Source organism: Apium graveolens, chromosome 2 (assembly GCF_009905375.1).
Source record: "Apium graveolens cultivar Ventura chromosome 2, ASM990537v1, whole genome shotgun sequence".
NCBI lineage: Eukaryota > Viridiplantae > Streptophyta > Magnoliopsida > Apiales > Apiaceae > Apium > Apium graveolens.
Genome location: NC_133648.1, coordinates 161,101,847 through 161,129,200, shown reverse-complemented (window position 1 = coordinate 161,129,200; position 27,354 = coordinate 161,101,847). Strand labels below are relative to the sequence as shown.

The 27,354-nt window shown below is 36.8% G+C and overlaps 2 protein-coding genes, 1 long non-coding RNA gene and 1 other non-coding gene across 4 annotated transcripts; 3 read left to right on the top strand and 1 right to left on the bottom strand.

The window, feature by feature from the left end:
• The first annotated feature begins 16,636 nt into the window (after nucleotides 1–16,636).
• LOC141695214 (uncharacterized) lies at nucleotides 16,637–17,089 on the top strand. Its single transcript, XM_074499472.1, has one exon. The coding sequence runs from the start codon at nucleotides 16,637–16,639 to the stop codon at nucleotides 17,087–17,089; it is 453 nt and encodes a 150-aa protein (XP_074355573.1).
• A 16-nt stretch (nucleotides 17,090–17,105) lies between these two features.
• On the top strand, nucleotides 17,106–21,524 carry LOC141707955 (uncharacterized). The gene is made up of 4 exons (XM_074511408.1): nucleotides 17,106–17,510; nucleotides 17,656–17,851; nucleotides 19,280–19,993; nucleotides 20,995–21,524. The coding sequence occupies exons 1-4, from the start codon at nucleotides 17,353–17,355 to the stop codon at nucleotides 21,184–21,186; spliced, it is 1,260 nt and encodes a 419-aa protein (XP_074367509.1). The 5' UTR covers nucleotides 17,106–17,352; the 3' UTR covers nucleotides 21,187–21,524.
• Nucleotides 21,525–21,683: 159 nt separating this feature from the next.
• LOC141706112 (uncharacterized) lies at nucleotides 21,684–23,000 on the top strand. Its single transcript, XR_012568644.1, has 3 exons — nucleotides 21,684–21,833; nucleotides 22,464–22,501; nucleotides 22,630–23,000. It is a non-coding gene; the product is annotated as an uncharacterized LOC141706112 (long non-coding RNA).
• A 3,639-nt stretch (nucleotides 23,001–26,639) lies between these two features.
• LOC141710106 (small nucleolar RNA R71) lies at nucleotides 26,640–26,746 on the bottom strand. Its single transcript, XR_012570644.1, has one exon. It is a non-coding gene; the product is annotated as a small nucleolar RNA R71 (small nucleolar RNA).
• Between the last annotated feature and the right edge of the window lie 608 nt (nucleotides 26,747–27,354).

Genomic DNA, 27,354 nt, shown 5'->3' with positions numbered 1-27,354 from the left:
TAAAGCATGTTTCAAGATTCCTGATAATACTGTAACTTCACCACACACAGACATTGACATTATTAACATGCTCAACTCCATGAACTATGCACTCTCTACTTCTAAATTAAGTGAAATTAGGAGGTTGGGTCTTAGAAAGGAATGGAGTTATCTGTGTGATGTAGTTACCAGGTCTTTTCTGGTAAAATCGGTAATTTTGATTCTGTCAATATCTCTATGCTTAACATGCTTTACATGCTTGTTACTGATAAATTTTTCAACTTTAGTGATCTTATCATAATTGAGTTGGGGTTTAAGTTAGGGGAGTTAAATAAGAGGGGTAAAAATGTTTATTATGCTAGATTTTTAATAATGATTGCTAACCACCTCTCTGAGGATATTGTGCTTGAGAACCCAACCAACAAATTAGATTGTTGGGTTCAAGAGAGAAGGATTATTTCAGATTTGAACAGGGCAAACCATCACAAAGAGGTGCCACTCTTCTATTTTCCTGTTATGGAGGCACCTCAGGTAAGTGAGTTAAGTTCAGCTGTCCCTACTCTTCCAGCCTCACAAATTTCTTTGCCTTATAGTGTAGCTCTGGCAACTGTGTCAATGACCCAACAGTTGCCTACCAAAGCTACCAAATCATCAAAAATTTCTAAATCTAAGTCAAAGAAAGCCCCCTCTGGCATCTCTCAAAAGATGCCAGTTGCAAAATCCACCAAATCAAAAGAGGGGAGTGTGAAGGTGGGTAAGAAAGGTGAGGGACAGGGTGAACATCAAAGAAACCCTAAGGATAAGGTTGGAGAGGTGAGTGTTTCCCAGCCTAGCCACACTGCAGTTTCCCAACAAACTGCAGTGCTTAATAAGGACATAAGCTCATTGCTAGTTGCATCCTCCCAAAAGGATGTGACTATTGAACAAAGCTCTCAGCCAAGAGCATAGGCCAAAAGGGTAAGGGACACAAGCTCACCACAAACCTATACTAGAAAGAAGAAACCAAAAACCCTTGGGGATGCACAGGGTTCACACACTGTGCAAACTGGTGCTGAAGACACAGTCACTGCACCTTTTCAAAGTCAGTTTGATGTGGCTCCAATAAATATGGATTCACAGCCAAAATCTTTAGTTATAGAAGCACCTCAAACACCAAATTCTCCCACAAACTCTCTGTATGTGGATATGATCAACACATTAATTCCTGATTCACCTTCTTTAACTATGTTGGGGAAGCCAAAATCTAGTGCAAGTGAGCATCATCTTTTGGATGATTTGTTGGCTCACTTGCCAATTCTTTCAGGAACTGTTGAGACATCTGTGCCAAAATTCTCATCAATCTGCACAGAGTCCACAATAGTTTCCACTCCAAACATATTCATTTCTATTCACTCGATGGATACTGCTCATCCATCGAGTAGTGATTGTATCCCGACGGATAAGCTTAACAGCATTTATCCGTCGAATAGTCAAATTGCTAAACCGACGGATATCCCTTATCTGTCGAGTGTCTCTGCACAGCTTCAAATTTTATCAATTATCTCAAGTGCAGAAGACTTAGTTATAGTAAAATCACTCCTAGGATTAAGGGAAGGGAGTGAACTGAGTGAGAGTTTTGGTTGCTCCCAGGAAAAAGGAGAGGAAAAGAGTGAAAATATGCAATCCAATTCTTCAGGATTGGCAAAAGAGAGTGTGAAGAGTCCCACCTTAGATGGTGAAGGTGAGGGTGTGAGGGTGGTGAGCCAAGGTGAGACCTTGATGCAAGAAAAGAGAGAAAATGAGAGAAAAGCAGGTACTGAAGATATAAGGGTGGATGTTATTGTAAGTGAGTTAATGAATGTCCAGGATGCAGACAGGGAGGGACTATCTCAGCAAACTCAAGCTGTTATAGATTCCACCTCCTTAGATGCTGAGATATTTACTCACCCTGTTCCAGCCTACCAACTTCTAGATGGACAGGGCAATGGCAATGTAGAAAGGATGTTAAACTTGGTGCACACCACACAGTCCATGCAAAGAGCTAAGGATGCCATCACAACTTTTCCTTCTACAGCTGGTGATGTTGATTATGAGACTGATGGTTCAGAAGAATTCTTTGGAGGTGAAGGTGGAGATAGTAAAGAAGAGCCATTGGACATAGGGGGAGAAGTAGGCTCCAGTTCAAGATCAGGCATGCCATCTTGGGCATTTTCAAAGCAATATGATGAACACTACTTCAAGACAACCCTGATTCAACTCATAAATCAGACAAATTCTGCTCTTCAAACCACCACAAATGCCAGCACCAAAAAGCTCCTTCAAGCATATCTTGCTTCTCTGCAACTACAACAAATCCAAGGTTTTCAACATGCTCAAGATGTCAACACTATCAAAGGTGATATTGATGAGATGAAAAAGGCCATTTCTGACAAGATGGACTCTAAACTTCCAGAAGCTACAATGCTTGACATTAAGAGACAACTCAGGAAAAATTCTAATCTTGCCACAAAGATAGATGCCTTGGATACAAGAATGACAGCAATGGAAGTATCTCTTACAGCAATTCATCAACACCAAGCTCAACAAACAGACTTGCTTCAGAAACTGGTGGCTGCACAAACCTCCTCCTCTACTCAGTTTGATGATAACAAAAAGGGGGAGAAAGAGAGTTCTAGGAGTGAGGGGGAGCAAAAAGTGCTCAACATTCAAGTTAGCAAAGTAATTGTGCCTACAATTACTATTTCAAAGCCACCAGCTAAGGACAATATTGATCTAATAAAAGGAAGCAGCAGCTACTTTGAAAGCAGCTGAAAAGGAGCAGTTGAATCCAATCAACTGGGAAAAATTGATGAGGATATTCAAAAGAAGTTTGGGCTAGCAAAGAAGCCAGAAAAGTCAGTCATTCATCACTCTCAAGTCAGGAAAATCTCTATGAATGAAATGAGCATGAACTATCTGGAAAGAGGACAGCCATCCTGCATCAAATCTCCAAAGGTTGAAGTACTTTTGAAGCCAAGGGTGAACTATCCAAAATCATCACTAAAGAACCCTTTGGATACAGTGTATGAGACACCAAAGCCTGATGAGAAGAAACTGTTGTCAAGATCCATTGCCTTCTACAAGGATCCAGCTGATTCAGCTTTGAAAAGGAGAATTGCTAAAATTTTCAGGAATGGTAAAGAAATTTGTGTGGTGGCTGGACATCCTCAATTTGCTGAAGTAAAGAGAGAAGAAAAGGCAAGATTGAAGCAAGAAAAGAAGCAAGCTGCTCTAGATGCTAAAAAGGTTATACAAAAAAAGAGCAAGCTGCTATCTTGGCCAAGGTACAAGCTGTGAAACCAACACAACAAATTCCTGCTTAGCCATCTGAAATCACTGAATCTCAAGATCCAAAGAAGCAAGTTGAACCACAACAATAGAAATCTCACAGATACAAGGAATTGGCCAAAAGAACCAAAAGGAAATTGAACTTTATTGGTAAGGAATTGGAGGATCATTTTCCCAAGGAATCCATTCCAACTACAACTCAAACATCAAATCCCTTAGTGGTATTTGAAGACATTAAGTTGGTGGATCCTTACAGGAACATTCATGGTGAACCTATTGTGCCTAAGGATGAACCAATAGACTGGGAAAGTCTACCAATTCCTGACTTTAATTTGCCAATCCTTAACAAGCCAAAGAGAACAAAGTCAAGAGCAGTCAAGAAAGTGAAGTTGTCACCTCTCAAATCCAAATCTCTAACCAAAGCTCAATCCAAAGTCAACAAGGGAGATTACATGTACTTATGTGACATCAAGGAATTCTCTAATCTAAACCTCTATCTAGATGAACTGGAAGAAGTTAGAGGGATTGATGCCTATAGGAATCTACCTGAAAGGTTAGTTTTCAAGTACAAGGGAGGAAAGGAGATTCAATGGCCACTTCATAGGATCCTTCAAGAAAGCCAATCTGTGCTGATAAAGGTTTATTCATCATTCAAGTAAGAACTTTGGATTCAATGTAACTGCAAGAAGACTTGTTCTAAAGAAGATTGAAGAACTGAGGAGTATTAGAGCTAAAGATGCACTCCCAAAGACTCTAAATATTCCTTACACAGGGAGTAGAGTGCATCTAAGGCCCTACTGGCTGATGGAGTTCATGGATGACAAAGGAGTTAGAAGATTTTTCAGATTAGAAGACCAATTGAGCATCTCTAGCAATGAGACTCTTTTGGAAATGCAAGAAAAGCTAAATCTCTCAGAATCTGATGAACTGCAATTCCACAAACAGCTCCAAAATCAGATAGAAGAAAACAACAGAAAGCTTTGAAAGAGATCCAGATCTTCAAGGAATTAGATTAATCTGCTTAGACTAGAGGAGCACCTTGAAAATGACTGTGAGCTAATCTTTGTGCATTTTGTTATTTGAAGCACTTTACAGTTTTATCTACTTACTTTTAAAGTTATATTTTTAGGGTGTTTTGTTATCATCAAGTTTCTCTTAATTTATGGCTACAATTCCAGTAGACATAAATTGGGGGAGATTGTTGTGGATATGTTGTGAACTTGATGATTTTATTAACAAAACACCTTAGTAGATTTTACTTAGTGAAAAATGTAGCACTCGACGAATAAGGAATATAGTCCCGACGGATGACTCAATATACTCCTGACGGATAATGATTTATTATCCATCGAGTGTGTAGCTTGTGTAATAATGAGTCTATAGCATATTTATACATACACCTTGTTTAGATTCTGTAGTAGCAGTCAAGTCATGTTGACTTTAATTAGATATGCAGAATAGGTTGATTAATTATACATAGATGATGTCTTGTAATTCTTCATAAATGAAATGAAGTCAAGCGCCAGATAGCTACCCGAAGGATAAACAACAATGCAACTCGACGGATGATTAACAAGGAAACCCGACGGATGATCATGTACCTGACGGATAATCAATTAAAACATCTGTTGACAGTGACAACACAGTCACATGCGTCGAGTGTATGCAAAAGGAATGTGGAAGCCTATTCAACTGGGTTTTAGAGAACAAAGAATCATTGCCATTTCCATGCTATTATGAAGATATTCAAAGATCCTGGAATAGAGTAATGAAGCAGCATAATATTAGACTTGATAGGTTTTGTTTTATTATCTTGTCTTATTACTTTGTAATCTTGGTGATATGTAAACCAAGAAGTAGCAAATAGAACAACAAGAACAAGATTAAGAACATTAACTCAGAGAAATAATTGTAAGCTGCATCCTTAGCATTTCTCTGTAAACTTAGTTGTTCATATTTGTAAGCAGCTGTGAGCTAATCTTGATACACAGGGTTCTCTTGATATAATATATATCTCTGGTGGATACATTCAAATCCACCAGAAAGTTTTTAAAGACTTGTGTTTTTAATTACTTGTGTTTTGATTTTACTAACTTCTTATTCCGGACTTTGCGAATCAAACACTTATATATTATTAAGATAGAACATTTTATATTTTTTTTGAAAAAGGTTCAAGAATTCCATTCAACCCCCCTTCTGTAATTCTTATTACATTGTTAGAGACTAACAAAACCTTTCATATTCGCATAATTATCATGCACAGGTTGATTAACATGAAATGACATATTATGTGCAAACATGTTATTCCAGTATGACATGCTAAATGGCCTTTGAGGCATACTAAATGTAACATAGTAAGGATTTTATGCAAATGGCATATTAGCAAATTGTGCATTCAAATTTTGTGTAGACATAACATTCATAGGCATTGTGGGCATGTTGGAAAATGAGGGAGGTACAGACATGGGAGTAGGCATAGCAAGTTTGCAATTAACAGACAAGTGATTAACACTACCACACTTAATACAGATTTTTTAGGTGCATATTTATCAGGTATGTAGTTGTTATGTTTGTTAATTCCTACTTTCCCATTCCTTTTATTTTTCCTTTTTGATTTTTCCTTAACCTCAATTTTTTCCAATCTGTCATTCAGTTGCTTTATTGATAAATGACCCACATTAACTCTTTTGTTCTCCTTGATTTGACTTGATTTTCCTGTAACAAAGTTCTTGGAAACTGATCCATATTTCTCACTGAGTTTAGACAACTTGGCTTTACTAATAGGTTCTCTTTCACTCGACGGATGTGGTTCCTTTTTATCTCTCGACAGATAATCTTCATTATCCGTTGAATCCACATCCGTTGAAAGTCCTTCTACCAAATTAGGATCCAGTTTCTCCTTGTTCTTTTTCCAGGCTTCTTCACAGAATGATTCTATGCATTGAACTTTAGCAATTTGATCATGGACATCTCTTGATGATTTATAGGCCTTGATTACCTCTTGCTCTCCTTCAAACTGCTTTCTTAAAATCTCCTCTTTCTTTAAAGATTCAGTCAGTTTTTCCTTAGCAATTGTACACTCTATTTTCAGTTTCTCAAACTCAATAAATTGAGTTTCTAACATAGAATTTCTTTCACTTAAAAACAAATTATTCTCTTTATTTTTTGTGTTTTCTTTAGTGAGAGATTTAAGTATAACACGCAAGTGATATAATTCTGTAGACATGTCATTTATAGCATCATTACACTCATCTTTAGAAAGGCATACTAGATTACTATTGATTACTTGATTGCTTAAAGAACTGACTTCTGCTTCATCTGATTTGGCCATTAGAGCTAGATTGACATAACTTGTTTCTTCATCTTCATCTACCCCATCATTTTCCCAGTCATTATCTTGAGTCAAGAAATCCCTCTCATTTTGTTTGAGCAATTCAAAGTATTTCTTTTTATAGTCCACAGGCTCAAACTTCTTTCTTTCAGAATCAAGTTTTCTGCATTCACTTGCAAAATGACCACTCAAGCCACATTTGAAATATTTGAATTTGGATTTATCCACCTTATTTCTATTTGGCTTGACTGCTTCAAAATTCTTTTTAAATTTGAGCTTGTCAAACCTTCTTGACAGGAAAGCTAGATGTTCATCTATGTCTTCCATTTCATCTTGAATGATATGATCTTCATGTTTAGCCACTATCCCTTTTCCTTTGCCTTCACAAACCCTGAAGTTTGGTACAGATTCCACAGCTTCAACCTTCATCTCTTTCACTCTCTCTTGTTCAGCCACCAAAGCTATAGATCCTCCCTTCTTCCTTTCATTCTCTATTTGTTCATCTTGTTCCATCTCAAGCTTATAAGTTTTTAGAATGCCATATAGTCTCTCTAAAGTAAATTCCTTATAATCTTGAGAATTTCTGAGAGAGACAGTCATAGGCTTCCATTCTTTTGGTAGAGATCTAAGGAATTTCAGGTTTGAATCTTTTGTTTGATAGACTCTTCCATGCAGCTTTAATGCATTTAGTAGTTTTTGAAATCTACTAAAGATGTCACTCAAAGATTCACTGTCTTCACAATGAAAGTGATCATACTGCTGGATTAGAAGTTGCATCTTGTTTTCCCTCACTTGTTCAGTTCCATCACATAGGATTTGAATTGTATCTCAGATTTCTTTAGCAGTTTTGTAATTGATGACATTGTCAAACATATCTCCATCAAGACCATTGAACAGAATGTTTATAGCCTTTTTATCTTTATGTATTTGCTCAATGTCTTCATCATCCATTCTGCTTGTGGCTTTGGAATAGTTTGCTCATTGCCTACAGCTCCTTCTGTATCTGTAGCAGCTTTTCTAGGAACATAAGGGACTTTCTCAATGCAATCAACATAACTTTCATCTTGAGAGAGAAGATGTAGGTGCATTTTCACCTTCTAATGGTGTTAGTTTTCTTTATCCAAGAATGGGATCTTTACTCCAACATCTTTCTTGCTCATGTTGTTAGTTGCTTTGATCTTTAAACTCTTAGTGTGTCAAGAGCTCGCTCTGATACCAATTATTATCCCCAGAAAATCTAACAACTAAAATTACAGAAGGGGGGTTGAATGTAATTCTTATTTTTTTTATTTTAAGAACTTCTCACAAATATAAATATATCAGTGTTTGAATATGCAAAAGTACGGAATAAAAATATAGATGTATTCAAACACAAAGTAATTAAACACAAGGATTAAAAACTTTCTGGTGGATTGAACTTATCCACCATATATATATATATTGATGAGAACTCTGTGATGCAAAGATGCACACAGCTGCTTACAAGTTTGATATACTTAGAGTAGATAAATTCTTAACATATTTAGTTTTTTCTATTTCTCAGTTCTTGCTTACTTGCTTTTCTAAACTTGTTACTCTTGGTTTATATGTCACCAACTTACATGATAAAAAGATAAACTAATAAGACAAAAGTGTCTTAGTCTAGTTACATGATGCTCCATTTCTCCATCCAGCATATTTGAATATCTTCAAGTTAGCATAAAAGTGGAAATGCTTCTTTGTTCTCTAAAACCTGCTAATAGGTGCCGCATTCCATTTGCATATAATCAACACATGTGACTGTTAAATCACTATTAGCTGCTTTTTGAATTTGATCATCTGTTGAAATTCTGTTGGATCATTAGTTGAGAGTTTGGTTGATCATCCGTTGAAACTCTAGTTGATAATCCGTTGAAACCTTGTGGAACATCCGTTGAGAGTATCTTCGTAGCAGTTAACTCTATTTCACTTATACAAGATTACAAGGCATCTAATATTTAGAATTAGCCAACCTATTTTACATATCAATCTAGTAGTCAACATGAATTAGAATATCCTACAACTTCTAGTTCTCTAAGGCATTACAATATGCAGAAATGTGCCATCAAAACTTATTTAAACATAAGTTACTCTTTCAATGAATGAAAGAGTACATTATCCGTTAAAAACTACAATTACACTTAATCAAATTTACTAAGGTATTTTTGTAGCATATCATCAAGTCTACAACATACTCCTAATATTAAGAATAATGATTGCATCATATATGTTAGCAAAAAAATACACAACTTGCATAAACCAATTACATCAATTTGTTTCAAACATAACACAAACAAAAAGGCATACAAAATGATACATACACTCTTTCATTTCTTACTTCCTTCGTCTATTTCTTTACTTCCTCTTCCTGCTCAAACTGCTTTCTTAGAATTTAATCAAAATATTCTTTTTCATTGTTTCGAATCCTCTTCCAAAGTTCATCAACTATATCCCGACTTCAAAAGTTCTTCAAAACACATTCTAAAAATCTCCGACCTATTCGCTGTAATTGCAAAATTTAGTCATAAGAGATTATTTCGTATTAAAGATACAAAAAGTATTTATTTTTTTAGGTTTTAAGCTTTCAATCGAGGAAAATAACAAGTTACATGCACATTCTAGAGACAATATAATCGTTACAAATGTGTTATGATCTTACTGTTCTCATGGGAGGACCCCAGATATTTCATTGCCCGGGGCTGAATAAAAAATTTGCTTGTAAATTTTTTTCATCAATATAAAAAATAAAATTATACATAAATTTAAATTTTAACATTATTTTTTTATTTTTTATATATAAATTTACATGTTGAAAAATTAAAATAGATATTTAAATAATTTATTGCGTGGAACTAAATTCTCGATTTTCTATAAAAAAAATACTAACATACCATTTATATATATATATATCGGCAAGTGCTCAAATACAAACCAATATTAGAATATAAACTACAAACTAAATAACAGCCACATGTTTAATCTCTTTCTCTCTCCTCAATGTGCCTGTATATATTTTCCCCTTCGTTTTTAATTTGACTTTTCCCGTTAGTCGGTTAACTATTTTTTAAAAATAATTTCACCGTATTTTTCTCCATCTTTCACTCATCAATTTGCATATAATATTTGCTATATTCTGACGACAAATCAGTATTTAATCTTACCCGAATCAGTAAGCTGAAATCAGTACTATTCTAGTAACCAGCAGACTTTAGTGATTCTCGTAGGCATAATTAGTGATTTATCGTCGAAATATATCAAATATGATATTCATACCGATTGTTGGAGGATGTAGAAAAATACAGTGAAGTTATATTTTAAAAAAAGTTCACCAGTTGGAGCGAAAAATTAAATTAAAAATGGAGGGAATTAGATGGAGTTATGTGTGGGAGAGTATATTTAAATTGGGTGGGGTAGAGTTTGTAGGTTGTATTTTAATTTAGTTTGTATTTGAGTAAGACTCTCTCTCTCTCTCTCTCTCTCTCTCTCTCTCTCTCTCTCTCTATATATATATATATATATATATATAGGCTCATGGTCAAATAGAAACTATCCTTAAAATAAAAACTAGAAACCTCCTATTTTATACTACCTACCCCACCCACTTATACACATGCCCACCCACTTATTCTTCACCTGATACCCTGCCGCCTATCTTTCCCCAATCCCGACTCTCCTCCAGATGGTTAAAAATTTTATACTTCATTAAGATATCCCATCTCCCCTGAGTAATGTTCAAATCACACCCACAAATAATGACCCAATCTACTTTTCACCTGTCTTCTTCTCCAACCTCCTCACCGCCAGAATAAATACATATACACATACAACATGCATATATTTACATAAATATCACCACCTACGAGCAGTATATTCAGTGAATTACACTATTATTTAATAGATCCCGATGAGCTTAAAAGATTAAGATATATATATCACCCCTATAAGCAGTAAATTAAATGAATCGTGTCACCTTACTGTGATGTAAGTTAGTGATTATTATAACAAGATTGGTGATTTTCGTTATATAAATTAGTGATTTTCGCTATATAAATTAGTGATTGTCGTCGGACGATTTTATGATTAAAGTGTAGATCTGGTATTTTATTTCATAAAATTTGGTATTTGTATTCATATATCATGTTCAAATTTCAGATCTTGTGAGTTTATTGAAAATTGGTGTTGTTGATAATTGTCAATGATTTTATATTTAATATATCTCCCCCCTCCTATTTCACAGTAATCATTCAAAATTTCACTCGCCAACACCTTTGCGGCCTGTACATTCAACTTCGATCTTCTCCATCATTTCATATTATACAAGTTAGTGATTTTGTAATATAAACAGTGATTGAAGATGGATCGGAAATTTTGATGTTAGATCATGGTGGTGGACGGAGGTAGATCGGAGATGATGGTGGAGATAGATTGGAGATGGTGAGGTTGATCGGAGTTTAGTATAATGGAAGATGGTGACTAAAGATGGAGTATGAGTTTCTGTTGGTGTGATGTACTGTTGTGTGTATGCATATCAAGCTTGTGTATATTCTTTGTATATGTAACTGGGTCTGGTGCAATGAGCTGGGCCGTGTAATATAAATAGATTAAACCAATTTCTAGTTTTTATTATAAGGTTGTTTCTATTTGAACAGCCCCCATATATATATAATTAACATTAAAATAATTGTTTTTCTTAAAAAAGCTTAAACACCTAATACACAAAAACCAATCAGTACCTACTTGTGCGTTTTATTTAGTGATGTTCAAAATTATGAGAAGATTGACAGAGGTTAAAAGAATAAGATTAACCAGGATGAATCATCGTACAATATCATATTATATGTAAAATTTTGCCATTATAAAAATTTACTCGGGCTGGAGCCAACCCCAGACACCCCCTCGGTCCGCCCCCGACTGTTCTCGTTATTGTTAACATTCGACGTAAGTTCAGGTAAAAGTGTGATCAAGTATTTGTCAACCTTTTTTATTTTGGGAACTAAAATGTAAATGTAATGTAGTTGATCAACCAAAGTGCAATTTAAACAAATATCTAAAATAAATTCTATTGCAATTTTAAAAAATGAGAGGATGGTCGAGAAGACCGGAAGACTTCTTTCCAACATATACTTTTTCTCTCCCTTATGTGAGAGCCTTTGAGTTTGTCTCTCCTTTCTTTCTTTAAGATTGTGTGAGTTTAATTCTGTGGTCATCAATGGAGGATATTGAAATGCAAATGGAGGAGATGGATATAACAAATGAAGAGAATGAAGAATTATCACTGGATGAAGGGGTTGAGGAGGACATCAACAGGTTTGATCTTTGCTTGGTGGGACGATTCTTGACTGAGAAGAACATCAACGTTCATGCAATGAAGACAAAATTAGCCGATTTATGGAAACCTGCTATGGGTATCAACATCAAGGATTTGAAACCAGGCCTGTTTTTATTTCAATTTTATCATAGAGAGGACATGAATTGGGTTGTTTGCTGTGGTCCATGGATGTTTGATGGTGCATTGCTGGTGCTGAATTATATAAAGTCAGGGGAGGAGCCTACTATAGTGCCTTTGTTTGAAGTGAATTTCTGGATTTAGATTCACAACCTACCAGTGGGGTATATGTCTGAGGTGGTAGGGAAGCAACTAGGCAACTTCTTTGGCAGATTTTTACAGTATGATTCGAAGAATAATTCGAGTATTTGGAGAGAGTTCATGAGGCTGAGAATCAGAGTCGATATACGTAAGTCGTTAAAAAGGAGGAAGAAGATTTGTAAGAAAGATAAATCAGAAGTGATGGTCAATTGCAAGTATGAAAAGCTAGGCGATTTCTGTTTTATTTGTGGGATGTTATCTCATACGGAAAGTTTTTGTCAGAAAAAACTGGAAGCTGGTAGTGAGGAAATTATAAGAGAGTGGGGACCCTGGTTACGAGCTCAGCCTCGCAGGGCGGTGGGGAACAGCAAAAGTAAGTGGCTTAGGGAGGAGGGAGATGGTGACTGGGGAAGACAGGGCAGGATGAGTAATCACAGAACGGAGAAGCAGGGGTTTGAAAAACCTGATTTTTCGCAGACAGGGTTGATCAGGCGTGATAGTCGGGCTGTTAGAGATTACGATAAGTCTGGTGCTGATATCTCGGGCAAATCAAAATTTGTGATTAGTAATGAGATTGGCAAGGAGGGAAATTCAAATGCTAGTGGGATAATTGGGCTGGACACTGAGGAGAATTATGGGCTTAAATTTGAAGAAAGAAAAAGACAAAGGAGTGAGGCCCAAGACAAAATAATGCAGCTAGAACAGAATGATAACACCAACACGGACTCTACTATTTCTGGAAAGGATTGTTTAGAGACCTCTTCATCTTTATTGGCTAAGCTTGCCAGCAGCAATGAGTTGCATAAGTTGGAACTGTCGAGCACTTGGGAACCCTCGTACAGTTCGAGCACTTAATGATCTTTTGAAGGATCATAATCTCAATTTTCTTTTTCTAATTGAAACTATTTCTTTCGCTAATAAAATTGAAGAGCTTCGAGTTCATTTTGGTTTTGATTCTTATTTTTCAGTTGATAGGGTAGGTAAAAGTGGGGGTCTTGCAGTATTGTGGAAGCGTTCTATGCAGTGTGAGATAACAGGTTATTCTAATCATCATATTGATGCTCTTTTTTCGGAAAATGGTCATGCTTCTTGGCGATTAACCTATTTTTATGGGTACCCTGAGCGTACTAGGCGTCGAAATTCTTGGGATTTAATTCGTAATTTGGCCAATATTTCTTCCCTACCGTGGTGCATATGGGGGGATTTTAATGATCTTTTGCTTTCTTCGGACAAGAAAGGGTCTATTCATCATCCCCAGTTTCTGTTAGATGGTTTTGGGAGGGCCATAGAAGATTGTCAATTGTCTGAACTCAGCATGAGTGGAGGAAAGTTCACGTGGGAAAAGAGTAGGGGTTCTAATGCTTGGGTGAGGGAAAAGTTGGATCGTGGCTTTACAAATTCGAGTTGGTGGAATAAGTTCCCTATGTATAGTTTGAAATTGTTGCATACTTCGGTGTCTGATCATGAGCCTATTTTACTGGAGTTTTTGAAGGCTGATATCTCGAAGAAAACGTTTCGGTTCAGGTTTGAAAACATGTAGCTGAGGGATCCAAATTTTGTTAAGGAAGTCACTGATGTGTGGAAAACTATTCCTATATTACATTACTTCCCAAACTTTTTGAGGTTTCTTCGTTCATGGCTCGTTGGGGAAGGTCGTTTTTTCATAAATTTAGAGAAAAGGTTAAGGAGCATAAGGCTGTTATGAATAAAGTGGTGGACTGTTGTGACGAAAATAGTGTGAAGTTATATTTGGATGAAAAGGAGAAACTGAATGCTCTGGTATTGCAAGAGGAGACTTATTGGAAGCAAATAACAAAGTTGTTTTGGCTTCAAGAAGGTGATGATAACACAAGATTTTTTCACTCCTCTGCTTCTGCAAGGAAGAAAACGAATAAGGTTAATTTTTTGATTAATGATGCTGGAATTAGAGTGGAGGATCAGGTGGGAATGTGTGAAGTTGTTAGGGATTATTTTACGTCACTGTTCACAGGGGAGGTTAATACTGTGGACTCGCATGAACTAAATGGTCACAGAATTGTGTCTGAAGAACAAAACAACAGATTAGTGGAAGATTTTTCTTTCGAAGAGTTTATAGTGGCGATCAAACAGATGCACCCTGATAAGGCCTCGGGACCTGATGGTCTCAACCCTGCATTTTTTCAGAAATTCTGGTCGATCATGGGTAAAAAGGTGTTTAGTTTTTGTAAGGTATGGCTTCGTACTAAAAACTTTCCCAATGAACTTAACTTTACAAATATTGTTCTAATTCCGAAGAAAGATAATGCCTCATGTCTTAAAGATCTCAGACCTATTGCTCTTTGTAACGTACTCTATAAAATCCTTGCAAAAGTATTAGCTAATAGAATGAAAGAAGTTTTGCCTTTTATCATCTCTGAAAACCAGTCAGCGTTTGTTAAGAACAGAGGTATAACAGATAATGTGCTGGTTACATTCAAAATTCTTCATCATATGAGCTGTAAAAAGCGTGGTGAGGTCGCCCTTAAGCTAGATATTAGCAAGGCCTATGACAGGGTTAGTTGGTCTTTTCTTAAGCAGCGAATGAGAATCATGGGTTTTTGTGAGATATGGATTGACTGGATGATGTTGTGTGTGAAGACAGGCGTATAACTTCTGTTTTAATGACTCCATCATTGGCCCTATTATTCCGAAGAAAGGGTTAAGATAGGGGGATCCTCTTTCTCCCTATCTATTTTTGCTTTGCGTTGAAGGCTTGTCAAATGCTCTTGATGTTGCTTCAGATGCGAGGGAGATTAGAGGGTGCAAAGTAAGTCCAACAGCTCCAGTTGTATCTCATCTCTTGTTTGCAGATGACTCGTTTTTATTTTTCCAAGCAACTACTGAAGAGACCACCAGCATTAAACGTTTGCTTGTGAATTATGAGAGATGTTCAGGGCAGTCAGTAAATTTCCAGAAATCGGGGGTTTATTTTAGTGCGAATGTAAAGCGTGATAAGCAAAGGGAGTTGTCTTCAATTCTGGGTGTTTATAGCGACCTATCAAACACGAGATATCTTGGGCTGCCTTCTTTGGTGGGTAAGTCTAAAAAACGGGTGTTTAGCTTTCTAAAGGATAAAGCTACCAAACGCATTCAAGGGTGGAAAGTGAAGCCTATCTCTCAAGCAGGCAAGACAGTGCTAATGAGGAATGTGGCTCAAGCTATCCCGTCTTATAGCATGTCGTGTTTCTTGATTCCAAAAACGCTATGTCGAGAGTTGGAGCAGATGTTTAGTAATTATTGGTGGAGATCTGGCAGGAGTAATGACCAAAAATGAGTTAATTGGCTTGCGTGGAGTGGAATGAGCACTGCAAAGAGCAAAGGGGGGTTGGGTTTCCGGAATTTATATGGTTTTAATATTTCCCTGTTGGGCAAGCATATATGGAACTTTCTTTATAACCTAACTCTTTGGTGGCTAGATTATTCAAAGCGAAATACTTTCCCAGCTCGAATGTTCTGAAGGCTGGCAAAGGGAGTGGTTCTAGCTTTGTTTGGCAGAGTATTTGGACTGCGAAGGAGGAGTTGTGTAATGGGTTCAGGTGGGTCTTAGGGAATGGTAAGGATATAGTTGCTACTAAGGACCATGGCTTAGGAAGAAATCTGATTTTCGTGTCGAGAATAGTGCAGTTTATGATGGGAGAGATGAAACTGTTTCGAGTCTTTTTATTCCAAATGAAAAGCAGTGGAATGTAAGGTTGATCAGAGATCGTTTTGTGAAGGAAGACGCAGATGTGATTCTGGCTGTTCCCATCCCTCAGCGTGAGGTTATGGATAGAGTGGCTTGGACAGACTCACCCGATGAAATTTATAGTGCAAAGTCTGGTTACCGGTTCTGGTACAACTTGAAGTTCGGAACTAATGCAGTGCCTCAGAGTGTTGGCTGGAAGAAGGTATGACATCTGAGAATTCCTAATAAGATAAAGGTGTTTATTTGGAAATTTCTTCGAAATGTTATTTCTACACGTAAGAGGTTAAGTGAAAAAGGCATCAGAATTGGTATCACTTGTCCAATGTGCTTATCGGATATAGAGCATATGACACATCTCTTTTTTGAGTGTGAGTTTGCTCGTGGCTGTTGGGAGCATGCTAATTTAGTTTATGATTGGAGTGAAGTAGAGTATGCCCATGATTGGTTGCTCTCCAAGGTTAGTTCTGCACCTATGGAAGAAGTAAGTAAAATTTGTGTTATTTTGTGGGGAGTTTGGCATTGGCGTAACAAGAAGGTCTGGGATGCAAAATCAGTATCCTCTGCGTTTGCTATGGACAGCAGTTTTAGTATATAACGGGAATGGCTTGAAGCCAAGGGGAGTCAAGTGGTTGTCTCTTCTCATACCAACAGAGTAAAGCACCAGGAGGTTCATAAATGGAAATGTCCGGATCCAGGCACCATTAAGATCAACATGGATGCTTCTGTATTTCAAAATGCTCAGTCATTTACAGTGAGTATGGTGATGAGGAATTACTTGGGTGAGTTTCTAGCAGGTAAGAATTTGTGTCTTCCTATGGCCGACTCCGTTTTCGAGGCTGAAGCATTAGGGGTTCGCGAAGCCTTATCATGGATCAAGGACCAACAACTTCATGGAACTAAAGTGTTGGTAGAGTCGGACTCATTGCTCACGACCAAAGCAATTGAAGGTGATAAAGTGATCTGTTTAGAGGTGGGTGAGGTAATAGAGGAGTGCAAACAAGCTCTCCAGAATTTGTCTACAGTGTCGGTCTGTTTTATCCAGAAGAATGCTAAAAGGGTAGCTCATGAAATTGCTAGAATCCCTTGTTTAGTCACTTCCCAAAATGTTTTTACGTCTCCTTCTACGTGCTTGTTGGAGCCTCTTATGTTTGATCTTTTGAGTTGAATGCATATTTTATTTGATTTAAAAATAAAATAAAAATGAGAGGATGGTCGGGGAAGCATTGTCGGGTAGATGAAAAGAAAAGGCCCCCGATCCAATCGAGATGGCCCTGTTTTGTATAGTCGTACCTAATTTGAAAATCCCCGCCCGCCCAATTTGTAAACATACATTACATATGTTTTATGTTTATTCGTTTGTTGCCTGAATTAACCCAGATATGTTCATCTATCTCTTCTTGTTCAAATTAAACTAGGGCTGGGGGCGATATGAATTTGGGGAATTTAAACAAAGTATGGGAAATCAAAGCCTTAAAAAACAAGGATAAACAAGATGAAGCCCAGAACATACTCAATCGCATCGCTAAACAAGTTGAGCCCATTATGCGCAAACACAATTGGCGTGTCAAACTCCTCTCCGAGTTCTGGTACTCTTACTTTTCTATGCGTTGTTTCTCATTTTCCATGTGCCTTGGGTTTCATATGTTGGTGTCTTTCTTTTTAGTTATTTGTAATATTAGCTTGTTTCCCCAACCTCTTTTTTTATTTTTTTTTATTTTTTTTTGTTTTTAGTCCCAAAAATCCGGCACTTTTAGGATTGAATGTGAATCATGGTGTCCATGTCAAGTTGAGGCTTCGCAGACCCAACAGGGATTCCGAATTCTATCCTTTTCATCAACTTCTCGACACCATGCTTCATGAGCTTTGCCACAATGCACATGGTCCTCACAATGCTCTTTTTTACAAGCTTTGGGATCAACTACGAAAGGTTCTTTCTTCTCTTATCCTTTGTTCCTTATTGATATTCCTTTTTTTATATTTAAATTTTGACCGTGAACTAGGTATTGTGCTATCAATTATCATCTCCCCCAACAATCAATTCATGTTTTCAGTCAGAAATGAAACAGTCTTATCAACTTTCATTTATTTGTAATCCTTTTCTCAAGTCATTATTAGGTAAGTAAGTCATATGATCATGAACCTCATTTTTAAAATCTGAAGCTGAATTATGTGTTAATAATTGGTTTTTAAAGAGTAAATTGCAATGTGTGTACCTGTACTTTGCTGATTCTGCAATGTGTGTACCCAAGGTTTTCAAAAGAGTGCAAAGTGTGTTCAGCCGTTAGTTGGCTGTTAACTGAGCTAATGGAGGAGTTTTCTTGTAATTTCCTAACCTGCAATCAGGCTCCATTATCACAAATCTTTCCCCGCCAAATCCATTATCACAGCAGCAACAGTTAGGTTTAGATAAGCTTATGCATATTTAAGTGATGTATGTGTGGGAGAAGACATGAATATAGGATGATAGGATTAAGTGTTAACAAATGAATTGGCGGGGAAAGATTTGTGATAATGGAGCCTGATTGCAGGTTAGGAAATTACAAGAAAACCCCTCCATTAGCTCAGTTAACAGCCCACTAACTGCTGTACACACTTTGCAATCTTTTGAAAACCTTGGGTACACAATTTGCATTGTTGAAACCTTGGGTACACACATTGCAGAATCAGCAAAATACAGGACACATTGCATTCTACTCTTTTTTAAATGATAAAATTTTAGGTGTTACAGTGCTGTACATTGTTGATAACTTGCACTATCAATTGTTTTACTGACTACCATTATACGGGTTTATGTTCATTTTGAATTGAAAATGATTAATAATGACTATCTAAACTCCATAATGGATTGTGGGTTTTGTGGAACTATGGTAATTAATTTTTTAGGTCTCACATGCTTTAATGTCTCACTCTATCTTCTTTTATCTTGTGAGGGGATGCCAAGTGAAGCTTAAAAACATTGAACAGGGACTAATTCCTAGGTCTCAGACATCAATTTGAGCCCTTTCTGAAATTTTATTATAATCAATTCCTCAAACCAGTCAGTATTTGCATAATCTATATCTGATTTGACTGATTTTCAATTCTCTGATGTTTAGCAAAGTATGTGGTTAGTAGATATCATTTCGTAAAACCTAATGATATCTAACTTCGTCAGACGTCAGCCCGGTCTTCCACGTGAGCTTGCTTTCTTATTAAGAAACCAACACTGTAGACAGTCATATAGTTACAACACCTGACTTTTTCTATGGGTATACTTATTTTAGTACATTGACTACGTTGATGTCAAGACAAGCTAGACAACCATGTCCAATTTTTGGGCCAAGTTCTCCATTACTAAGCACTTCTAAATACTCAGGAATGTGAGGAGCTTATAAACAAAGGATCAAGCGGTTCTGGGGAGGGCTTTGATCTTCCAGGGAGGCGTCTGAGTGGTTTCTCTCAACCTGCTATTTCATCTCTACGACATACTGCCCTAAATGCTGCAGAAAAAAGGGCTCGTCTAGGATCTCTTCTACCATCTGGACCTAAGCGTCTTGGCGGTGATAGCTCTTTGATGACTGCTCTGAGTCCTATACAAGCCGCTGCATTGGCTGCAGAAAGAAGATTACAAGATGAGAAGTGGTGTGCCTTTGGATCTTGTGATATAGAGGAAGGAGAAATCAGCAATGATATGTTGCAGAAGCAGGTGGACCGAGGTTCTGGAAGCTCAAGGAATTCTAATGGTCCTGGTGTAAAGAAGTCAGATTCAGTACCTAGGAAAAGGAGTCATGAAATATGTAGTACTAATAATAAAAATTTATTATCTTGTGATATTCCTACAAAGCCTGATTTTCTGGACTTGACACAAGATAGTAAAGTGGCTGGATCAGCAGTTTTTGAAGATCATACATTTCAAAATAGAAATGACCAGAGAAAAAAGTCTAAATCCATCAATGTTAATCAGAATTCTAATTTTGTTGAACTTTCAACTGCTTCGTCGGCTTCTGCCTCTACCAAGTATCAAGATGCAACAAACTATACAGCAAATTCTTCAAACTGGGAGTGTGCAGTATGCACTTTAGCAAACCCAGTAAGAAATCTCCTTTCATGTTTTTTCGTTATAATCTTCACCTCATTTCAACTTCCCTTTTGTTTGATATTTTATCTTGCATCCTTCCGTAAGTCTAATAAACAATGATCACCTCCATCAGTTAAGTTATTTCCTTTTTAGTTTTTACGGTAACTGAGGACTCTGGAGTCGGTTGCTGCCGATATTGGAGTTTGATTTCCATATAAGATTGTATATGTTGATTGTAAGCCCTCAGTTTCTAGAGTCATAAATTCAAATGCCTAAGCAGGAATAAAGAATATAAAATGATGAGATCTGTTTGTAACTAGTTGCTAATCTTTGACATTTCACCATTATATTACGTTGTTTTTGGTATATGTTTCTGCTTTATTCTGATAGTATTTGGTCAGTGATCACTACTGCTGAAGTAACTTGCCTAGATGAATTTGCATGCATTACAATAATTAAGGTTTTCAGATGGTTCAGTAAAAAAATTTGTATTTCTATGCTAAACAAATCTATTATGATATTTTTTGATATTCTGTGAAGTATTAATGGAATTGATAAACGACCTTGCTAGTATGCTTGCCACAGCTTTCACCTGTCTTAGCTTCAGTCGCCCAATCTTACGTATTATATATGTTTAAATCGAAACTCCTAACTTTGATTGGTTAGCTTCATCGGGACTTGTGAAGCTGGCTAGGACTTAATATGATTTCAAGTACATGGTAGTTTTATAATATTTTCTGGCCAATATACCACTATAATTAATTTACGAAAAAGGATAAATATTTAAGAAGCTTACAAGTACTCCTTCGATCAAACAAGAACATATACATCAGTACAAAAGACTGTTTCCTTTTAGTTTAAGATTTTGATTAAGTCAGTCAAGAATTTGATGATTACTAGTACTTAAAGTAGAGCAGCGGTAGTTACTTATTAAATTCAGCTTATTCTGTTATATTATATTTGCTATCTATATGTATTGTTGCCCATGTGGTATTGACATTTGAATGTCACAGCCCCTAGCTCCAGTATGCGAAGTCTGCGGTACACTTAAGCCCAGAGATGTTAAAGACAGGTATAAAATCTGGTCGTGCAAGTTTTGTACATTAGAAAACAGTGTGGATTTACAGAAGTGTATGGCATGCAATGAGTGGAGGTATTCACATGGCACGCCTGCGGCAGTCCCTACGCCTAAGATTGGTACCTGACATGAAATGCAAGAGAGGAGCAAATTTTTGGTCTGGACTAGTTTTACCGTATCCTGGTAAAAAACTTGTCCTATGCATTTCATGTGGTTTTGTCAACATGATTGTAATTTATAATTCTGTGTTTACGTGGTTGGAATGGCAGCCTATGCCCCAGCCCCCCATTCAACTTCCTTTTATAATGTTAAAGTTATTTGCAATTTGCATCCCTCTGATTTGGATCAGCTACATTTTGTTGCTCAAGTGTTATGAAATTGTACAGGGCATCCCTTAATGTTTTGGCGTGATTTTATGTTCCATTTTGACCCAGTTAGATGTATTTGGCCGTTAACGCCGTCTGAATAATAAGGTTAAAAGAGGCATTTGCATAAATGTGTATATGTAACAGTTATTTTGATAAATCAGTAATCACAATCCCAAACATGATTTTTTTTTCCCCATAATATTCCAATATTTATCTAAAACCCCAAGTTGTATATAATACCTCTTGAAATTGATAAGTAGCAGCAATGAGAGGAGACTAAGGGAGATGTTGATAATCAATTGCAGCAGGAAAAGGTGAAGTTGGATTAAGTGAAGGAGCCATTGTGAGTTAGTGAGTGAGTCTACCATTTACAAAGATATTACCACACCCACCTTCCAATTTCCAGGTACTCGTCTAATTATTTTTACAGGTATAAAAATAAGATCAGGGTTATATATATTAAAGTATATATATATATAGAGTTGGGGAAGAAGACTGATTTTTATTTTTATCAATTTACACGAGTGTACACTTTTCTTTTTCTAGATTTCATGTATGAAATTTTATTTTATTGCACAAGTTTTCGTCAATCTAAATCCCGAAACCAGATTTTTGCGCGAATATCCTTAGTTAGTCTGTAAAGAAGATAATTTGAGTGATTATTCCCTTGATTCACCTATAGTGCGGGAATGAGTTAATCTGGCCGAAATAGATTGAAAAATACGATAGGCTTGAGTATGGGTATGAATTAATGTATGAAAATTACTCAAACCTTGTATATAACTCCTCGTTGGGTTGGCGAGAATAACAGGGAGACTTCGTGGGCGAGTGAACTACGTCTATCCATGTTGTTCGTATTGGGCCTTTGTCCCGCAAATTCGTTCGGCCCAACAAGACATGAGACCTTTTCGGCCCATATGTTATAGTCTTGACCTGACGGGCCTCTAATCTTAAAATATAATATATAGTAAATTGCACTTTGTGTACTCGTATGATAGTTCTAAAACATCTGATGACACTAACATTTTCATTACAGATTGATGCATTCCGTCAAATAAATCTAGCTCCGTGAAGGTAGTTGTGTCAAATCAAGTTTCAACACTTATATTATATATGCACAAACATTTATTTCACTGTATCTCCTTCCCAAAATTCTAATTCTAAATAGCAAATTAAATCCACATCTATCAAATAAATGGCAGGCGAACAAGATATTTTGGACCTTCTTTGTGATTGTGAGCGAATGAGCGTGGTTAAAACATGTTGGTGGAATGAGAACTCTGGTCAGAGGTTTCTAGAATGTGAGTAGGAATCGTGTGGCATTTTCAAGTGGATTGATGCACCAGTAGGAGCTTGTTTGATTCAGGCTATTGAAGAGTTGCCGGAGCTAAATCCTCAAATAATTAACAAGTATAGGCGCATGATGACTAGGTTAATTGGAAAACATGAAGACAAAAATGATAATATGAAAAGAATGCAAGCTTTTATGGTGGGCACAATGTTCATTATAAGATGTATGTTTAGTTCGATGTCAATGTATGACAATTTCTCATTATGTTTAAATCAAATGCTATTATATTGTTATTATTCCCAAACAATACAACAAGAATTACAGAGGGGGGGGGGTTAAATGTAATTGTAGCTTCTTTTTGAGATTTTAAAATTGTTCTAACTTATTATATATATAACAGTGTTTGATTGCAATAATGCGGAATGGAAGAATAATAGAAATCAAAACACTAAGCAGTAAAACACAAAATTTTAAAACTTTCTGGTGGATTTAAATTTATCCACCATATATATATCAGATTGAGAACTCTGTGATGTTTTGAATAGCACACAGCTGCTTATAAGTGAACAAACGAACTTAGAGAGAAATTCTTAGCAGATACAACCTTATCAATTTCTCTGGAAAAAATAAGCTTTCTTAGTTACATCATTCTACTTGCTGCTCTTGATTTATATATCACCAAGTTACATAATAATAAGACAAGACAACAAAACAAAATGAATCTAGTCTAATATCATGCTGCTACATTACTCTATCAAACATCTTTGAATATCTTTACATTTGCATAAAAATGGTAATTCTTCTTTGTTCTCAAATCCTGCTTAACAGGCTTCCACATTCCTTTTGCAAACACCCGACGCATGTGACTGTGTTGTCACTATCAACAACTATTTTGAATATGATCATCCGTCGGGACTATGTTGATCATCCGTCGGGAGCCTTGTTGATTATCCGTCGGGAGCCTTTGTAGATCATCCGTCGGGAGTCTTTCTGCCACTTGACTCTATTTCATTTGTACAAAATTACAAGACATCTTATATTTATAATTAGCCAACCTATTTTGTACATCAATCTAGCAGTCATCATGACTTATAGAATCCTACAGCATCTACTCAACTAAAATATGTTGTTTGCAAAAATGTGCTACAATACTTATTGTTACATAAACTACACTCTCGATGGATGTTCAGTTGTCATCCGTCGGGACTATAAAGATCATCCGTCGGGACTTATAATAGAGCATCCGTCGAGAACTACAAAAATACTAAGTTAAATCTACTAAGGTATTTTGTTTAACTTATCATCAAGTCCACAACGTATTCCTAACAATCTCCCCAAATTTATGTCTACTGGAATTGTAACCATAAATTAAGAGAAACTTGATGATAACAAAACACCCTAAATTTACAGATTAAATAATAGTAGATAAAACTAGTTAGTGCCACTGTTTATTTGAAACAAAGTAAAGTGTACAAAGAGTTTTCACAATAATTATCAAGGTGCTCCTCTAGCCTGAGCAGATGATTACTATTTCCTTGATTTTCTGGATTTCTTCCCAAGCTTCCTGTTGTTTTCTTCTATTTGATTTTGGAGTTGTCTGTGAAATTCAAGTTCTTCAGCATTAGATAGATCCAGATTTTCTTGCATTTCCAATAGAGTCTCATTGCTAGAGATACTCAATTGGTCATCCAGTCTAAAGAATCTTCTTACACCTTTATCATCCATGAATTCCATCAGCCAATAAGGCCTCAAATGCACTCTATTTCCTGTGAAGGGAATTGATAGAATCTTTGGGAGTGCATGTTGAGTGGCATTTATGACACTTTATTATGCTCTAATAAGCTTTGAATTGGTGTATTTGTACTGAAGTTGTTATGTGTTTTAATGTGTTTTCTAGTATTTTTGCATTTCAGGCACTATTCAGGTAATCAGATGAATTAGCATTATTTTGGTTCTAATTTGGTGTCCAGGTGGTGTTGGAATAAAAGATCGTGAAAAGCCGGCTCGAAACAGCAAGATTTAAGAAGAAATCTGAGTTTTTCCCAGAAGGACGGCGCGCCCGCGCTGTGATAGCGCGCGGCCGTGTCGGGGTTCCAGAAATACAGCGCACCCGCGTTGTGATAGCGTGCGGCCGCGCCGAGGCCGAATTTCAGAATCCTGTTTCTACTACAATTCTAAAAGAGAAGGATTCCAGATTGTTGAGGGTTGCTATATATATTCATATTAGGTCGTTTTTAATATATATCGAGTTAGAGACGGACCAGAGCGCAAGGAGAAGACGGCAAGAGACCTTTAGCACAATTCAACAAAGGCGAAGACGATCTAGTTTATTCTTGTGAAACTTTGTTTTGAGTTGTATTTGGATGCTTGTTTCTTATTTTGCTGAACCTATACTCTTGTCAGTACTTGGTTTTATTTATTCGTATAAAGACTACGTTGTTATATCATGTTTTCATCGGAACCCACATTGATGATGAGTCCGATTATGGGCTAATCATTATCGTGGGGTTCTAGCAGATTTATTTATGGATTTCTTTAGTTAAATTATTTGATGCCTTAGTATGTGGTGATTGTATGATATCCTAGTATTGGTTGTGCGTATTCGTCTTATGAGCGTCGCGAACTTATAAGATAGTGTGTTAATTCTTAATGAAGTGAAAGTGAATTTAAGGATTTAGAACTTGCCATGCTAGCATAGGTTCATGTATGTGTCATGTATGATTTGTAGGTAATTTTAACCATATTACTTTTCCTATGTAATCAAGATAGATAACTTGTGCTTAAACCGTTATGTTGTCAAATTCTATAGACATATAGGGTCTCAATATAATTGGTGCCTATTCAGCTTCTATCTCTTTTGTGGATGTCTGGTAGAATGGTACCCGTACAACGAAAGTTGGCGTTTATCAGTTTTGTGTTATCTGATTAGTGTCATCACCATTGCATGCTAAGGTTAAGAATAATAAGACTATAGAATGAAGTATTTAATGAAGTTAGAATCCCATATTTGTCATATATATCAATTCAGTTAATCTTATTCTCGTAGTTATAATTGTAGCGTAATTCTTAGTTATAAACAATCTCAATTTGTTATTCGTCTTAGCATTGGATAATAACCATACATTGTTGCTCAGGTGCATAAATTAGATAGTTAACCAATACAGTCTCTGTGGGAACGAACTAGAAAAGATTCTATACTACTTGCGAACTCGTATACTTGCGTGTATTTTTAGCGCGTGTTTAGGGACTAACAAGTTTTTGGCTCCGCTGCCGGGGACTGCAGTGTTAATTTATAGTTTATGTGTTTTCCATCAATGGTCGTTAAAGTTCATTGACTCGGATATTGTTACTTATTTGTTCCTTATCTGGTTTCAGGTACTCTAGCGAGGGTTTATGCATACGCGTTCGCGTACTCGTAAGAGAACACTGGATAAAGCCGAGGAAGAACTTGTGGTAGTTCGTAGGGAAGTTTTTGAGGAAGAAAAGAAGGTAGAAGAAGAAGAGAAAGTTGAAGAGCCAATTATAGTAGCTATAGGTGATCAAGCGGAAAATCCGAAGGCTTTGATGGACTATTCTAAGCCTAAGATTAATGGCATTCGGTCTAGCGTCATCAGACCAGCCATCAGGGCTAACACATTTGAGATCAAGTCAAACACGATCCAGATGATACAGATCTCAGTTCAGTTTGGGGGTTCTCCTACTGAATACCCCAACATGCACATCAGGGATTTAATCGAGATCTGCGACACTTTTAAATTCAATGATGTTACTGAAGATGCTATCGGGCTACGACTCTTCCCATTCTCTCTAAGGGACAAAGCTAAGTGCTGGTTACACTCTCTACCAGCAGGGTCTATCACAACTTAGGAAGATATTGCTCAAAAGTTTCTCACTAAATTCTTCCCCATGGCGAAGACTGCAGCAATCAGGAATGCTCTTACCCAGTTTCCGCAGCAAACTGGAGAATCTCTGTGTGAGGCTTGGGATCGATATAAGGAGATGCTAAGGAAGTGCCCACACCATGACATGCCTGATTGGATGATTATTAACTGCTTCTATAATGGATTGGGTCCTACTTCTAGGCCCATGCTTGATGCATCGTCAGGAGGAGCCTTGTGGGCTAAGAGCTACGATGAAGCCTATGAACTTATTGAACTGATGGCTGCTAATGAGTACCAGAATCCTTCCCAGAGACTGACTCAAGGGAAAGTAGCAAGAATTCCGGAGTTGGACACAACAACTGCTATCGCTGCCCAACTTAAGGCTTTGACAATGAAGGTGAACACTTTGGCTAATTATGGAGTTAATAAAATCACTAGTGTCTGTGAGTTTTGTGCTGGTGCCCATGCGACTGATCAGTGCGCAATTTCTAGTAAATCAGCTCAGTTCGTGAGCAACTTCCAGCGATCGCAGCAACCTGTGCCAACCACCTATCATCCTAACAACCACAATCATCCTAATTTCAGTTGGAGCAACCCTCAGAATGCGGTTCAACAGCCTTATCAGCAGTATCCAGCTAAGCAGTACAACCCCCTAGTTTTCAGCAACCGCAGTATGCACCAAGACAACAACTCCAGCTACAACAAGCTAATGAAAAATCTGAATTAGAGGAGTTGAAGCTTATGTGCAAGAGTCA